The sequence below is a fragment of the Lonchura striata genome, chromosome 6 (genome assembly GCF_050655825.1).
Source record: "Lonchura striata isolate lonStrDom1 chromosome 6, ASM5065582v1, whole genome shotgun sequence".
NCBI classification, from domain to species: Eukaryota; Metazoa; Chordata; class Aves; order Passeriformes; family Estrildidae; genus Lonchura; species Lonchura striata.
Window position 1 is genome coordinate 33,398,207 of NC_140708.1, and position 14,978 is coordinate 33,413,184.

The following is a 14,978-nucleotide window of genomic DNA, read 5'->3' on the forward strand; positions in this document are numbered from 1 at the left end:
CAAGGTCACGTATGAAATATGTTCTGGGAGTAAGAGCTGTGAGCACAAGGCTGTGGGAGATGATGAGATGCACCCCAGAGTCCTGAGGGAATTGGCTGATGTAGTTGCCAGGCCACTCTCCATGATATTGGAAAAGTCATGGAAGCCAAGTGAAGTCCCTGGTGACTGGAAAAAGGCAAACATTGCTCCTATTTTTAAAAAGGCTAGAAGTGAGGAGCCTGGGAAGAAGCACTGAGCCATCAGCCTCACCTCTGTGTCTGGGAACAGATCCTCCCAGCAGCTCTGCTAAAGCACAGGGAGAACAGGGAGGTGATTTCAGAAAGACAACGTGGCTTCACCAAGGGCAGCTCCTGCCTGACCATCAAGAGGCCTTCTGTGATGGAGCACCTGCACCAGTGGTTGCATTCAGGAGAGACAGAGACAATCCCACAAACTGCCTTTGTTGCTATGTATATACTTTTCAGAGCTGCATCAAGTAAGGGCATTATCTCACTATGTGCCCTGCTTTACCCTAAAGAATTTGTGTGGCCAAACTGAATTAAATTTTGCAGTTAGAATTTGTTAAATTTGTGTTTTCCACAAAGTAGTTTTTGCATCATGTAAAACATGGCAGGCATGCCCTTGGTCAAAGTTCACTTTAGCAAAGATGGTTATGAATAACATGGCAAGAATAGCAAAGAATATTCTGAATAAGTTAGAGTCAAAATCTCTCAGCACTGCTTTACACAGGAAAGTTTGGTGAATCAGAGGGAAAATACACCTGTGGTTGCAATTACAATGAGCCAAACTCTGAGAAATGTATACATTACATTCTTCTGTGAACAGCCAGGCTTGTGTGGGGTAGAAATTCTGGGGCCAAAAGAAAATAAATTATCTAAATCATCATGAAAGTACCTCAGTGTGTAATTTGATGTCTGATCCTAAGACATACTTAGGTTTTTCCCTGTACTCCTGGAATTCACACATCACTGTCTTAATTTTTCACATGCTATTTTCTTTATACATATTTTCTGTTCTGAGCTCTGTGTTGCAGGGCCCTCTGGCTGAGAAGTATAGAATTGGACAGGCCTCCCTTCAGAGCGTATCAAGATCATTCCTTAATTAGATGGTGGATGCAATTTGATTTGAGAGCACAAAGTATTGGCTCTTTTTCAGGAACTGAATGCCTTGTTCCTTGTCATACTAAGTCAAGATATCAGCCCCTGGTACCTGACCTGGCATTGATCAGTTTTATAGCCAAGGCAAATGCTTGCAGGTAGACACACCCTCCTAGACAAAAATCTCCTGGAAATGTGATGCCTGCTTCACAAGGACTCAGGACACACTTGGGAAAGAACCAGTCAAAACCATAGTCCTAGAGTCATGGCAACAATAAACTCAAATCCTGAAAGATTCCTGAAAATATTTTGAAAAAAATCCCCAACACTTTTCCTGTTAGTCTTGCCCAATATGTTCATGTACAGAGGTTCTGGGTTATTTTTCTTTCCTATTGACATATACCAATAACTCTATCTGTTATACATATAATGTATTTAAAGCTCAGATCTAGATGAGTTTTCTCATGCAACATTTTTATTTCAATGTGTTAAATTAAAACCCAGAAGGTTTAATTCAGTCACACCATTTTTTTTAGTTTTTTATTTTTTTTTTTTACTTTTGAATCTGTTTGAGCTTAAAGCTGATGCCAATTCTCCACCACATTCAGTTGTTTATTCCACAGCAAGTCATGCAGACAGAGATGCCAGCAGATGACTGAATTCCCTAGTTAAGCACATCAGTGGAGTAAAACATGGGGTCGGGCTGCCCTCTGCGGGCTGGGATCTGGATCTGGGACAAATTGTTTTGCAACACCACACAGAAACTGATTATTGTGAGTACAGGATTTCGACACTTGGACACAGAATTTTGATTTATGATGTACACGTAATGCCAATATGGCAATTGGCTCTCTGCTGCCTGGTTGCTGCTGCTGCAGAGGAAGAAGGAAATGCAGACTGCAGGTGTCTGAAGCAGCAGTCGAGCACTCCAGGTACAAATAACAGCTCAATCTACACCACCTGGGACTTCCTGGCAGACCCAGAGGATAACAGCTTCTGAGCATGAACCCAGAGAAACTAAATGCCTGGAAATATTTCACTCGGCACATGAGCTGCCAGGCAGGAATCAAGTACAGTGTATTACAGCACCACTCCAAGATCTAATCAGGAACAGGTTCCTTTATATTAGCTACATTGCAGACACAGGTCTGCTTACTTCAGCATTTCACAACATGAGGCCTGAATGTCAAACTAGTCCAAAGCAGCCCGAGGCAAGAGAACAGGGATGAGCAACAGAAATATTCCTACATGATGCTGGGTCCTACAGACTTCATTTTCTTTGCTCACTGTTAGTAGTGCCTCCAGCTTAGTTCCTTGAAGGCTTCATCCAAGTACAGACACTCATTCCTACAGGGCTGATGACTCAGAACGAAATTACAAAGGATTGAGCTGTACAGACTTTTTTCTGGAAATGGAGTTTGGCTCAGAGTATAGCTTCTGAACATTAAATTCTATTAGGAAGTGTTCAGGTTCTCCCTCAACCCCTACCAACAGGTAAAATAATGCAATATTGACATTCATACACTCTCCCCTCTGTGGGTATCACAGGAGAATTCAGTTAGTTGCCAAGAAGGGCCAGTCTTTAAATAGAGGACCCTTCTTAAATTCGTTAATCTTTAGTTGTGATGAAGATGACGCAAATATCAGGTGGGATGTGAGAGCCACAGGGGTTAGTCAATGTCTTTGTAAATTCAAACCAGACCTGTAGCTTCAAATAACATCATCCAGGAGCCAAGCGGGACAAGTGAACTGCCAAGACAACGGGCTGTCAGGTGTAGCAACCAAAGCTAAGTAATACACAGCAGGTAAGCCCAGAGGTGACATTACTAGCTGGCAAACCAGTTCCTTCTGTACGGGATGCACAGGGATGTTTTTTCCCGAAAAAAGCACCGCGAGGGATCCGCTCCGAAGCCTCGTGGGCCGCAGAGGTGAATCCCGGCCAGCTGCGCCCTCTGCTGTCCACAGCTGGGACTGGCAGCGGCCGCTTCCCGGGGCGGCCCCTGCGACGCCGCTGGAATTTCTCATCCAGCTCCAAGGACGGTGGACGCTGGAGCGCCTTGTGGCACTAGAGTTTGGGCCTGCCTAGGTAATTGTGCTATCAATAATTTAAAATTAATCTCGAAGCCGCTACCGAGTGGGTTATAAATATTTCAGGCACTTGCTTCAAAATTAAGATGTTTTACAGTGACAACATTTCATGTCGGGCTCCATGAGAGATTTCAATTATACCTCAGGATAAAGATATGCGAATTTAAAATATGACAAAAACCTACTTTAATTTTGGACTAATGAGAAGGAGAGCTCTGCTGAAAGCTTCTATACTGGCATGGTAGTAATGTGCCTGATTTAATTTGCATAACTCATATGGACTATCAAGATCAGCTTTTGCTTATGATTAAGCAGATTATCTGATGAAATTTTAGGGATCAACAGATTATATTCCTTAATCCAAAGATGTAAGTAACAATGAAATCTTATTATGCTTTAGAAAACAAACAATGCAATCAGAGCTGATCTCAAAATTACTCAGAAATCTCTTAGTAGGGTCAAGGCTAAGCACCTAAATTCTCCCCAGAAACACACACAGATTCTGGCTTCCAGACTTCCCTCTCGTACTGCAAGTACTCAGACAAAAGATTGAGGGAACCAATTTATATCAGGTAGACCATTCAACTTTTTTTCCCAGTATTTTATGGCAAAATCCAGTTTTCTGTTTATTTATACCACATTCAGATGCTTGCATTCGTTACAATTGCAATATAGCATAAACGGAGTAGTTTATTTTTAATCTCCTTGCTTTGGCTTTCACTACCACATGCCATTATCCTTGTGCTCCTGCCAGCCTGCAGTAAGATTGGCTAAACTCTAATTGAGGGTATTTTATCTGCTCTCAGTAATTTATGATATGCTAGCACTTGCAGATACTGTATGGCAGAACATCCATATATTTACTTATAGAAAAAAGCCTGGGTTTTAATGTTACCAGTGAAACAGAAATACTAGAGGAAAATATGATGTGATCAGAAATGTCTCATTTTACTAACAACATGTACTTCTGACCTTCTAGAAGTCTCCTTTACAAGCCATTACATAAGGTAAATTAGCAGGGTGGTACAGAGAGTGTAACTGAAGCACAAACAAGGAATAGCTGCTGGGCAGGCAATATTTGCCCAGTGTTGTGTCCTGCATGGTAGCAATGAGTGCTGGTGTCAGGAGACTCTTGCAGATGTGGCAGGTGAGCATGCAGACAATAGACAGACGACTGGGAAGTTTGTAACCCAGCAGAAGACAAATTAATGTCTCCACAGAAAGAGCAGATGTGCAGATGTGGAACAGAATGCACAGGCCAGGAAATGCCTGAAAATGGGATTTATGAAATACTGCATGAGCTGATTACATGGAGCTGCTGGTGAATCTGCAAGGAGGGAGGTGATGTACGCAGCTGAGAGCACGGAACCAGAAAATTCATGACAGAAAATGACTTCAGTTCCCCTGCATGCTCTTCAGTGTGGATGCACAGCATGTTTGCATTCTGTAGTAAAGCCCAGCATCAGAAAGGTCTGAAAACTATGCTAAATATCTTCTTACCTCTACCCAAAAGCAGAGATCATGCTGAACCACTAAAACTTCATTCTTTATTTCATCCAAGCATTCACTATAAACATAGATGTCAATCTGATTATTACAAACACAATAAAATCTTGCACAGAGTATCAACAGATATTTGGCATAGCGCTAACAGGAAAATTTTCATCTAGGGTAAAAAAATTCACCAAATCTTCAGGCTCTCTGAAGCAAAAGTCCAGACTGCAGGAACTTCTTCTGTAATGTAGACAAATGCATCCATTAGACATTGGCCCGGTGCCATCAATCCAAATAGCAGAGAGATTTTCAGATAAAAAGGCCAGCACATTATCTCAGTCACACACCATCTAAATTGGTTTAATTTAGACAATTTCATTAATTTGTAAGAAAGGAGAAAGTTCCCAAAAGCTCTATCAATTAGAACAGCCTCACTTTCACACTTTCACTTCTCACATTCAAGCAAAACACTAAATCATTGCATGTACTTTTCCAAAAAAAGAACTACCTTGCCAAAAAAAAAAAAAAAAAAAAAACACCAAAAAAAAAAACCAACCCCAAGCCAGCTGAACTGTGCTCTCAAGGGTACTAAAATAGGTAGTAACATTTGTGTTTATTTCAGTGGAAATAACATCAAGCATGAGCAGGTGAAGATGGATTGTTGCACATGACATGACATTGGTAGCCCATCCATAACTGCAGCATCTCCAATTGAATCATCCCAAATGAGAACAAGAAGAATCCAAACAAAATGTAACCTCTCCCGAGTTCTTCTGCACTGACACTGGTGAAACCATTCTTCTATTAGTTTCCAGTGATTTCATTACTATTGGTTTGCCAGTATTTATCCACTATTCCCAGCAGAGATAAATACATATATATATATATGGTTGAGAAATTAGACACTAGTTTAAAAAATTATTAAAAAAAAAAATCTACTATTTGCAAGACATATAAGCACCAAAGACTGGATTCTGCACTATGGCTACAAATTCAGGCCCAATCTATTGGCTGGTAAATGCAGGGTTAAATGCAGAGATTCAGTTTGTTTAATAGGCTTAGGAAAAATAATTTACATGTAATATTTTCTTTCTTTTTTTCCTTTACTGCAAGGCATTTCACATTGAGAAATCTCAATAAGAAGTCACTTTTACAACTAAAATCTTAATTTCAACCATAATGAACTGTTCTGTTTAAATAATAATGCGTTTATACACATTAGTCACTCTTAGAATAATAAGAGGCCCTCAAGCATTATAAAGTTTTACCTCACCATCTGTGATTCTGTGATTTATGATTTCATAAATTGTTAAGTACGATTAGGAATACTCTCACGGTGATAAAACTGTCTCCTTTATATCTTTATGATATCTTACTGTTTCTTTATTCATTCTGCTGCTTGGAGATGAGACAGCCCAAGCACATTTAAAAGACATTTTTGCTGAAAAAAAAGCAGATTGCAAAAGCATCTTAAATGACCACATTCTCTTGGACACAGATATGCAGACACCTTCCAAATGCATCACCTGTCCAGTTAATAATCACCTAAACACGGAGATGTTTCATCATCTGGCTACCCACACAGAAAATTGACATTTCCTATGAACATCTACAGAATATAAGTTGACAAATAGAGAAAAAGCAGATTTAAAAAAACCCAACATAATTACCTTTTAAATTGATATTGACATATTGAGACTCCTGGATTTTGAGAAGGAAATAGCTCTGCTCTTTAACAACTGCAACAAAGGTGCATACATACAACTAGTATTTACTTCCATGGAGTATTTGGGGTATAGCTCTCCATGCCTGCAAAGCACAGGGGTAGTAATAGCAATCAGTACAGCAGAATCATTAGTAAGACTTAATCACAACATCGTTATAGACTTCCCAGACACAATTTCAAAAACAACAGTTAAATAGTAGTTTTGTTTGGTCTTTTGATTCATCTCTCTCTCCATCATCCTAGTATATGAGGAAGCTGGTGTTGATTCCTCTCCAAAAATTAACGTGGAAGCTTCCCTTCATTTGGTACAACAGTGTCCCTCCCTTTCCCACACTGGTCTATCATCTTCCCAACATTTTACTCTGCTACCCAGTGCCAAAGTCATCCTGTTCTCCTATGTCAATTTGCCCAATGTCCAAACATTTTCCCAAAACATCAAATTGCTTGCCAGCTATAACTTCTGCTCACCCCACTTTACCTCTGCTTTTCCTGTAGCACTGCAAAATGGGAGGGATGGTCTTTTTCTTTGAAGTATTTGATTCAGAGGTGAAATGAAGCTCTCTTTGTCTCCTTTCCTCTGGGTAGGAAAAAATCCAACAGACAGTGAAATAAGCAATGTGCACATAGCCACAAGCCCTCTCATCTGTGGTACCCTGCAAGGACCATGCCACCCACACCATCAGCCTCTCATCCAGCAACAAGAAGACAGGATCATTTATGTTTGGAAAAGACCTCCCAGATTGTCAAGTCCAAGCTTTGATCTAATGCCACCATTCCCACTGAACCATATCAATAAGTGCCTCGTCCACTCATTTTTTGCACACCTTCAGGGATGGTGATCCCACAACTTGTGGAATCCACAACTGACTTTCTGAGTTCATCACCCTTACACTGCTTTGTGAAGAGTTACTTCCTTGAGGATCTCATCATCCCTGTGGATGATGGCAGACCCAAAATGTCTCAGCAGAGAGCAAGCTGGGCCTTTTGCCATACATGCCAGGGTTGTTCTGTATCCATGCTGTCCCAGGAGGAGGGTGGAGGCAGTTCCCCACCCTCATGATTCTGAGGACCCCAGAAGCCTTGGTGGAAGTCTGATGGCAGCCTCGGGCACAGGCTCTGTGGAGGTGGGCATCCCTTCCCCTCACCCAAGACAGTGTGTGCCGAGGTGGGCAAGAAGGCCAGTGCCATCCTGGCCAATCTCAGAAACAGCGGCCAGCAGGACCAGGGAAGTTGTTGTCCTCCTGCACTGAGTACTACTGAGGCCACACCTCGAGTGCTGTGTGCAGTTCTGGGCCCCTCAATTCAGGAAGGACATTGAGGCACTGGAATTAGTCCAAGGAAGGTGGAAAGAAACTGGGGAAGGGTCTGGAGCATGTGTCCTGTGTGGAGTGGCTGAGGGCATGGGGGCTGTTTAGCCTGGAGAAAAGGAGGCTCATGGAGGAATTTATCACTCTCTCTAGTTCCCTGGCAGAAGGCTGTAGCCAGGTGGGGATCATTCTGCTCCCAGGTGACCAGTGGCAGAAGAGAACACGGTTTTGAGCTGTGACAGGGGAGGTTTGTGTTAGCCATTAGGAAGAATTACTTCACACAGAGGGTGATTAGACATGGGAATGGACTGCCCAGAGAGCTGGTGGGGTCAGCATCCTGGAGGTGTTTACGGAAAAACTGGACATGACACTCAGTGTCATGGTCTGGCTGACATGGCGGTGTAAGGTCGAAGGCTGGCCGCGATGCCCTCGGAGGTCTTTCCAATCCAAGAGATTCCGTGACGGTGATCCACCCGCAGCCGGGCGCTGCCCGCAGAAGCGGGGCCGGCCAGGGCCCGCAGCGGCCCGCCCACAGCCCGGCGGTGTCGCGCACGGCCCGCGACCCGCCCGGGCCGGAACGGAACGCGGCGCTCCCGGCCGGCCGCGCCCGGGGCCGGGCGGAGCGGGGCGGGCAGAGCCGGGCCGGGCGGCGGTGGCGGCCCCTGCAGGACAGCCGCAGCCTCGGCAGCCGCCGCCGCGCAGCCGGCGGTGTCAGTGCCACGGTGTCCGCCGGGGAGCGAGAGGCAGCGCCGGCGCCCGCCCGCCCGATCCCCGCGGCCAGGCCCCCGCATGCAGCCCTCACCCTGGAGCGGCGGCGGCGGCGCATCGAGGAGCTCTCGAGGTCCTCCCGGCAGCGGCTGCTGCAGTCGCGGGACAGGATGTTCTCCAAGTTCACCTCCATCCTGCAGCACGCCGTGGAGGCGGTAAGGCCGCCGGCGGGCCCGGCCACGCCGCGCCGGGGATGCGATCCGGGCCTAGCGCCGAGCGCGGAGCGGGGGCTCCGCCTGGGCGCCCCTTCCCCGCTGCCCCGCAGGGCGAGCATCCGCTCCCGGCTCGGCTCTCCGCGGGCCGGGGAGGCGGAGGCCGAGCTGGGCCCGGCGGGAGCACGGGAGGGGAACGAATGGCCCCATTGCGGCCCTGGAGAGCCGCGGGTGCCGGGGGAGGAGGGAGCGGCGGCGGCCCCGCGCGGCTCCGGCTGTCACCGCCGGGCCTGAGGGCAGCCTGGCCCGGCCCCCACCCGGCCGCTGCCCGGCTGTCCGGCGAGACAAACAATACAGGAGAACAATCAGGAAACTGCCCAGCATTTCCATCTCGTCGTCACCAGTAGACAACAGTCGCCGTCAGCGGTGCTTTAGCAGGATGTCATCAGTTTCAAAGCGACCCTTTCCATCCCTGCTTTATGCTGTCATTGTGCGTGGGGGTCAGGCTTGCCGGGGCTGTGGGTGCAGCGAGGTTTCCTGACGGACTGGGCAGAGGAAACGGGGCCTGTTCGCGAGCTCCATTGCTAAAGGCCGCGTTCCGCACTGCCTGGCCACACCATTTATTTTTTGCTTTTCAGTGAGGTGGGGTCTTGGTAGTAATTCCCTGCCTTTCAGAGCCTCTCCCATAAAACAGCACACCCAGGAGACTTTGAGTGTAAAGAGGTGATAAAAATGGGTAGGGAAATACTGATGTGAAGGTGGAAAGTGTTGAAGAAAAAAATGTTTAAATGGTTGAAAAAAGAGCTTGCAGGCCAAGTCCAAATAATTGAAATGAGAGCCTGCATGCCAAATCCTGCCTCATCTGAGGGGCAGCCTTTGTGCATTAATGTATGCTTCGATGCTGCACTTGAGCATATGCCTGTCTTTTTATGAGCCTGTAGTTCTGCAGGAGTATTCAGGTTTAAAAGTTAAGCATGTATTAATTACAGGTTTCTAGTTTGCTTTTTTAACGGTGTAGTGGCATATGGAAAGAAATGTTTTAAATGATGATAAAATGTTTTACTTGAAAACATTCAGGCCACACATTAATGCCTTCAATAGACAGTGGTTTCATTAGAGAGGAAACAGAAATTAGCGTCTGCCTGACTAAAGAAAGTTTATTGTGGTGAGCTGTGCCACATTTTGAATAACAGAAATAAGAGTGGATGACTGAGAGATGCAGGATTGGAGGAGAAGGTATTCTTTCAGGTCTACCAATTCAAAAGATGTAGTAGAGGTTATTATTAGGAGAGTGTTCACATTATTGATGTGTGCAAAAATAAATAAAAAGGAGTGCATTTAATTGAGATCCAGCAAAAAATAGGAAAAACAAATGAGCTGAATGGAACAGGAAAAGAGTAGAGATAGTAGGGACTATGTGCTGGTTTTGATTAAAAAACCCAAACAAAAATACAAAAATATATTGCTACCATCAGTTTGCAAGTGAGTGCTGTCCAAAAACATGCTGTTTGTTCTTGCTCAACTCTGGTGTCCCTTTTAGAATTGCCTCATCCTGCTACCACCACCGTGGTAGATCTCCTGATAAATACTGCACTATTGCATTTACAGGATTGTGACAGATACTAGGAATGAAACATAGAATTGCAAAAGTAGGAAGAGACTAAGAATGTTTATTTTTAAGTTTGACCCAGTAATATAAAGACAGAACTGTGAAATAAAAATTTTTAAACAGTTTGGTGGCTGTATGTGGCTTTAAGTTGTTTCATTCTCCCTGTAGTAATAAGATGTGGTCTGCTTAGCTTTGCTATGAGGAAGTGACAACTGTAAATACTAAATATTAGCTCAGTCCACTTTGATGCTGCCTTTTTCACAACCAAGAGAATTTGGAACATCATTTATGCTTACTGTTTTTGCTGGGGAGCGAGTGTGATGTGGGCAGCCTCAATTGGATTCTTAACCCTGAATATCAGCAACAGTACTAGTAAATACGGTATCAGTTGTCAAAAGTTTTGGGTGCCTACCCCAGGGTATGTAGAGTTGCAACTGTACAATTTTCAGCTGAGCTGGGCACTTAAATGCACTTGAAGAGCTTGGGTTTAGCTTTCATGGGTGGGACTTCCTTAAGTGAGAAAGGTTTGGACAGCCCTTCTGCCCTGTCCTTTCTTTTGCACATCAATTACATAATGCTCCTGCCCTGCCTCGGGGCCCACAGGCCTGCAGATTTCAGAGAGTGCATTTGAACAGTAAGGGTTCCCATGCTCTTAGGTAATCGCTGTTATCTTACCCTCAATGTGCCATCCCTCTGAACTCTGACAGGAGTTCCAAAGGTTGACAGTCTGGTAGACATGGCAGTATTTGCCTTTTACTTGTTGTCAGTGTATCACTCTTGGACTGATTGCCCTTGTGACAGGACTGTGCTTGAGGCAAGAATAAGGGATCAGTTGCTCTTTACTAAGGTGTTTTCTTACCAAGGTTTTTTCCCCAGAGAGGTTGTGGTGGTGTTCAAGTCTAGCCTGGATCGGCTTAAAACAGCGTGGCCTAGTAGAAAATGTCCTGCCCATGGTAGTGGGGGTCGAACTACATGGTCTTTTAAGATCCCTTCCAACCCAAACCTGTCTATGATCCTGTGATTCTCCTTGAATAGCTCAAAACTTTCAGTCTTTTCTGACTAAATTGCCCAAGTGTTCGAAACCATAGTCCTAACTTTCATTGCTATTGGATTCTAGTTTTTTGCAACCTCTTATCTTATGTCAATCCTGCCAATATCTTAGATACTTTTTGCTTTTTGGATTTCTCTGCAGCATCCAGATGAGCAAGCCCCACCTCAGTTACCCTGCCAATAGAGCATCCTTAAATTGAGTTGGATGTGTTAGTGAGAATGGTGGATAGGACTGCTGTCTTTGTTCCGTTATTTCAGGGCAGAATAGAAATGTTGTTGCTACATGGGGTTCATATTATTAAATCTGTGACAGTTTATATATGGCTTGTCCTCGAGATGTTTTCTTTCTGCTATGCATTTCTGATCCACTTTCATCCCAAAGGGCTATCCATGAGCACTTTATATTGTCAGCAACAACAAAATGTAATGTACAATAACAAAGCAGCGAGTTAGACTTATTTTGCTCTTACCTTGTGCTTTTCACTCATGTTTCCCTAGACAAAATAGCTTGTCTGTGAGATGGCCACTCAGTGTTCAAAGGACTTTCATTTTTGTTTGATTTGGGCTTTTGGATATTTCACCTTAATAGTCAGTTCAAAGGGATGCTTTTGAGCCGTGTACCTTGCAGGAAATATATAATTTTGGTTGGCTTGAATTTTGCAGTTTGCTGTCAAACAGGAATGTTTGTACCACGCAATTGAATGAATGAAGATTTTGGTGCCTGCTGCAGATTCTCAAGACCTCCTCTCTACCAGCCTGTTATTCCACTGTGTCTCTGACACTGGTACATTACTGTATTTTCAAGTAGTTTCTGTCTATATTTTGAAGCAAAACTCAGCTTTGAAAGAAACCAAGTTACTTGGTACAGTCAGTGCCCCAAAATCATGAACTGCATAACTGATTAGAACAGAATTTATTCCTCTTGAACCCACTTTGTTTGATGTAATGACCTTATATTACTTGGTGTTTTAATCTTGTGCTGGTATAAACAAATTAGCTGACAAAATTTAATGCATGACTTGCAAGCAGTCTTAATTTTATATGTGAGAGCAGTGGCCATTATAAACTCTGTGCATTCATCACTGAAGATCAAGTAAACCTTCAAGCATTATTCCTTTTTCACACGTTGTCTCAGACCATTCACACTGGTACAGTAGTAAGAGTGAAGAAAAACATCAAGTGACTGTGTCAGTCAGGGCAGTGGGCATTCACTTCCCCTTCCTTTCTCTTTGACCCAGTTTCTGCTCTCTTTTTTTTTTTTTTTTTACTCTGGCATCTGACCAGACAGTACCTGTTATTTTTTTATACAGTGTTCTCTTTTCTTTGTGAATTTGCCCTGAAGATATTGAGGCATATCCCCAGCTTCTGATGTTTCCATCCTTTCCAGTATTGAATTGCACTTCTGAAAAGCATACGTGAAAAATATGACAATTATTTTTACATGCACAAAAGATTTGCTGTTAAATACTGCATATATATAAGGTTTTTTTGCTCTTTATGTTATTTCTTCCTGCCTAAACACAAATTCTTTATGCTTTGGAAAACAACGTGGAATTGTATTTTGGACAAGTTTTGTAATGAGCAGACTGTCCATCTGGTCAAAGATCTGTAGCTCTCCTGAGAACAGCACTTTTCCTGAAAGGAGTGGGCTTTGATTGTTTGTTACATATTGTCACCAGAAGAATAAGGCAGCATGTGTTAAGTTCAGCTCACTCCCGGGAAGCCCAACTGCTGGAGCTGGGCACCAGATGGAAGATCTTGCTAATCAGAGGCTGCTCCAGTGGGCTGCAGTTCAGTGGTGTTCAGTGAATTTTAGCTATTTTGTATACCAACACCTACGCTGCAGGCATGAAGATTATGGAGGTTTTTTTCCCCCAGAGGAGGAGAGCTTCACTTTGAGATTTGGAATCACTAAGAACATATTTAATTACATCAGGATTAATTACAGAGTCACAGAATATTCTGTGTTGGGAGGGACCCACAGGGACCATCAAGTCCAGTTCTTAAGTCAGACCACAACCTTGGTGTTGTTAGCACCATGTCCTAGCCAGCTCATGTAACAGGGAGAAATAAGTACATTTTTAAGGTAATGCCTTTAAATCAGACAAGTAGCAAGAATTAATGGCATTCACGAGGAATTCTGGTTTGCTTCAGAACCTCCATACGAGTACTTACACACTAGAGTGTTTATTCAGGCTGGCAGCTTTAACATGTATTCCTTCTCAGCTGATAGCTAATAATTCATCCTAAAAATAGATACTATAACCTCATACTAGTGCTACCGTCCTAGTAGGGTTAAAGGATGTCAACCAAGTGTTATCATTTCCTAATGCTTTTCAATGCTTGGCTTTCTACACATACAAGGTGGTATCTTGGTCTTCCTTTTGTGTCTGAATAACTAAATTAAGAGGATTGCTTGGGTTTTGGTTTTTTTTTAAATTTTTTCCCTTTATTTTTGTTTGTTTGTTTGCTTGTTTTCCTGTGGATTTTTGTTGAGTTTTTTGATCAGGATCTGTCAGGATCTGCAGGATCTGTCCTAGAGGTTTTTTTTTTTTACCTCTGAGAAGAGTCCCTAGAGGCATTTGTAGGGAGGGAGAATGTCTATATCCACAGTTCTCTCCCATGGTGGATAAATTATTGACAGTGCTGAGAAGTGAAATCCTTTTCCTGGCACTGATCAGAGGCACTAAATTCATCTTGAGGCAGATGAGATGAGAAGAAGTGGAGAGGAAAATCACATCAGCCAAGGATAAATCTTTAATGTTATCTATCATGTGTTACTTTGGAAATAGAGTGGTCTGGGAGGCCTGTATTCCTCAAAAGTTGTCCCTGGGTTATTCATCAGCTGGCGTTGAGGTTTTGATACAGCTTTTTTTTAACAGAAATGATCATTACATTGCTTGAAATACACATCTAGTGCAGCTAGTGTGACATACAGAGCACGATGCACAATATCATATGCTCAGTCTTCAGTTTGTTTGGTTATTCTTCTGAATTTCAATAACTTAGTAAGTGCCACAGTGAAATAAACTGCTTTTATGCAGTGTGGGGTGTTCAGATACTGTGTGATAGCTGCTGTGCTAATGTGCTGCTCTGAGTGCCCAGCTGTGGAACTCAGTGAGTGCACAGCCTGCCAGGGACAGGATAAGCACTGTCAGTTTGATTTTCCTGGTTGCCATTTCCAAGGGCACATTTCCACCCGGCATGGAGGCTGATAGTTGCCAAGCACCACTACTTTTCCAGAGTCTTGCATTCCAAAGTCCTGTGTGCAAAGGGCCATTAACAATTAGCAATGCACATATCTTGGCATGGCATAATCGTCATATACTGGGCTTCAACTTAACCAAGATAAATTTAAGTGTCATTAAATTCAAGGCAAAGAAAAGACTGATGAGGAAAACATGCAGGGTTTTTTCAAAGAAACCAGCAACACCAGGTAAAGACCATATGAGCCTATACTGTACTAGGCTATATATGAACCCTGTGTCCCTGAGCCCTTCTTTGCCCAGGAACTGAGACAACACAGCACATTTCAGACCCTGTGGGGGAGACCCTAGAGGAGTTCAGAGTTCTTAGTCTCAAATGTGGTATCTGCAGCTCCTGGGGAGAAAACTTCTTCAGTTAACCTTTCTCTGTGTGGTTAACTGACCCCTGGCACAGGTTCCTGGAGAGGCTGCAGAGTCTCCA

The 14,978-nt window shown here is 43.6% G+C and overlaps 2 protein-coding genes across 5 annotated transcripts in view; one reads left to right on the forward strand and one right to left on the reverse strand.

The window, feature by feature from the left end:
- Nucleotides 1-1,623: 1,623 nt before the first annotated feature.
- On the reverse strand, nt 1,624-10,777 carry LOC110468244 (uncharacterized). 3 transcript variants are annotated; one of them, XM_085582886.1, is made up of 4 exons: nt 8,515-10,776; nt 6,884-6,982; nt 6,350-6,488; nt 1,624-4,916 (listed from the first exon to the last, which is right to left on the reverse strand). In XM_085582886.1, exons 1-3 carry the CDS (start codon nt 8,752-8,754, stop codon nt 6,444-6,446), a joined length of 384 nt encoding a protein of 127 aa, XP_085439012.1. In that variant the 5' UTR covers nt 8,755-10,776; the 3' UTR covers nt 1,624-4,916; nt 6,350-6,443. The 3 variants fall into 3 exon arrangements, with proteins under 3 accessions (XP_085439012.1, XP_085439011.1, XP_085439013.1); XM_085582885.1 differs by having other exon boundaries at nt 1,624-4,919; nt 8,515-10,587; XM_085582887.1 differs by lacking the exon at nt 1,624-4,916 and adding an exon at nt 5,606-6,120 and having other exon boundaries at nt 8,515-10,777.
- Nucleotides 8,499-14,978, forward strand: part of FHIP2A (FHF complex subunit HOOK interacting protein 2A) — a 32,939-nt gene continuing 26,459 nt past the window's right edge. For both annotated transcript variants that reach the window (XM_085582884.1, XM_021525925.4), the window contains exon 1: nt 8,499-8,635. In XM_085582884.1, the coding sequence (XP_085439010.1) occupies nt 8,591-8,635 (45 nt within the window). In that variant the 5' untranslated portion in view covers nt 8,499-8,590. The remainder of the gene's footprint in view (nt 8,636-14,978) is intronic.

Coding starts and splice junctions, on each gene's coding strand:
- LOC110468244 (XM_085582886.1), bottom strand. CDS start 8,754: ATGCTCGCCCTGCGGGGCAGCGGGGAAGGGGCGCCCAGGCGGAGCCCC. Junction 6,983..8,514: donor GCCGCCGCCGCCGCTCCAGG/GTGAGGGCTGCA, acceptor TTTCCTACCCAG/AGGAAAGGAGACAAAGAGAG. Junction 6,489..6,883: donor GTGCTACAGGAAAAGCAGAG/GTAAAGTGGGGT, acceptor TGTGCTTTGCAG/GCATGGAGAGCTATACCCCA.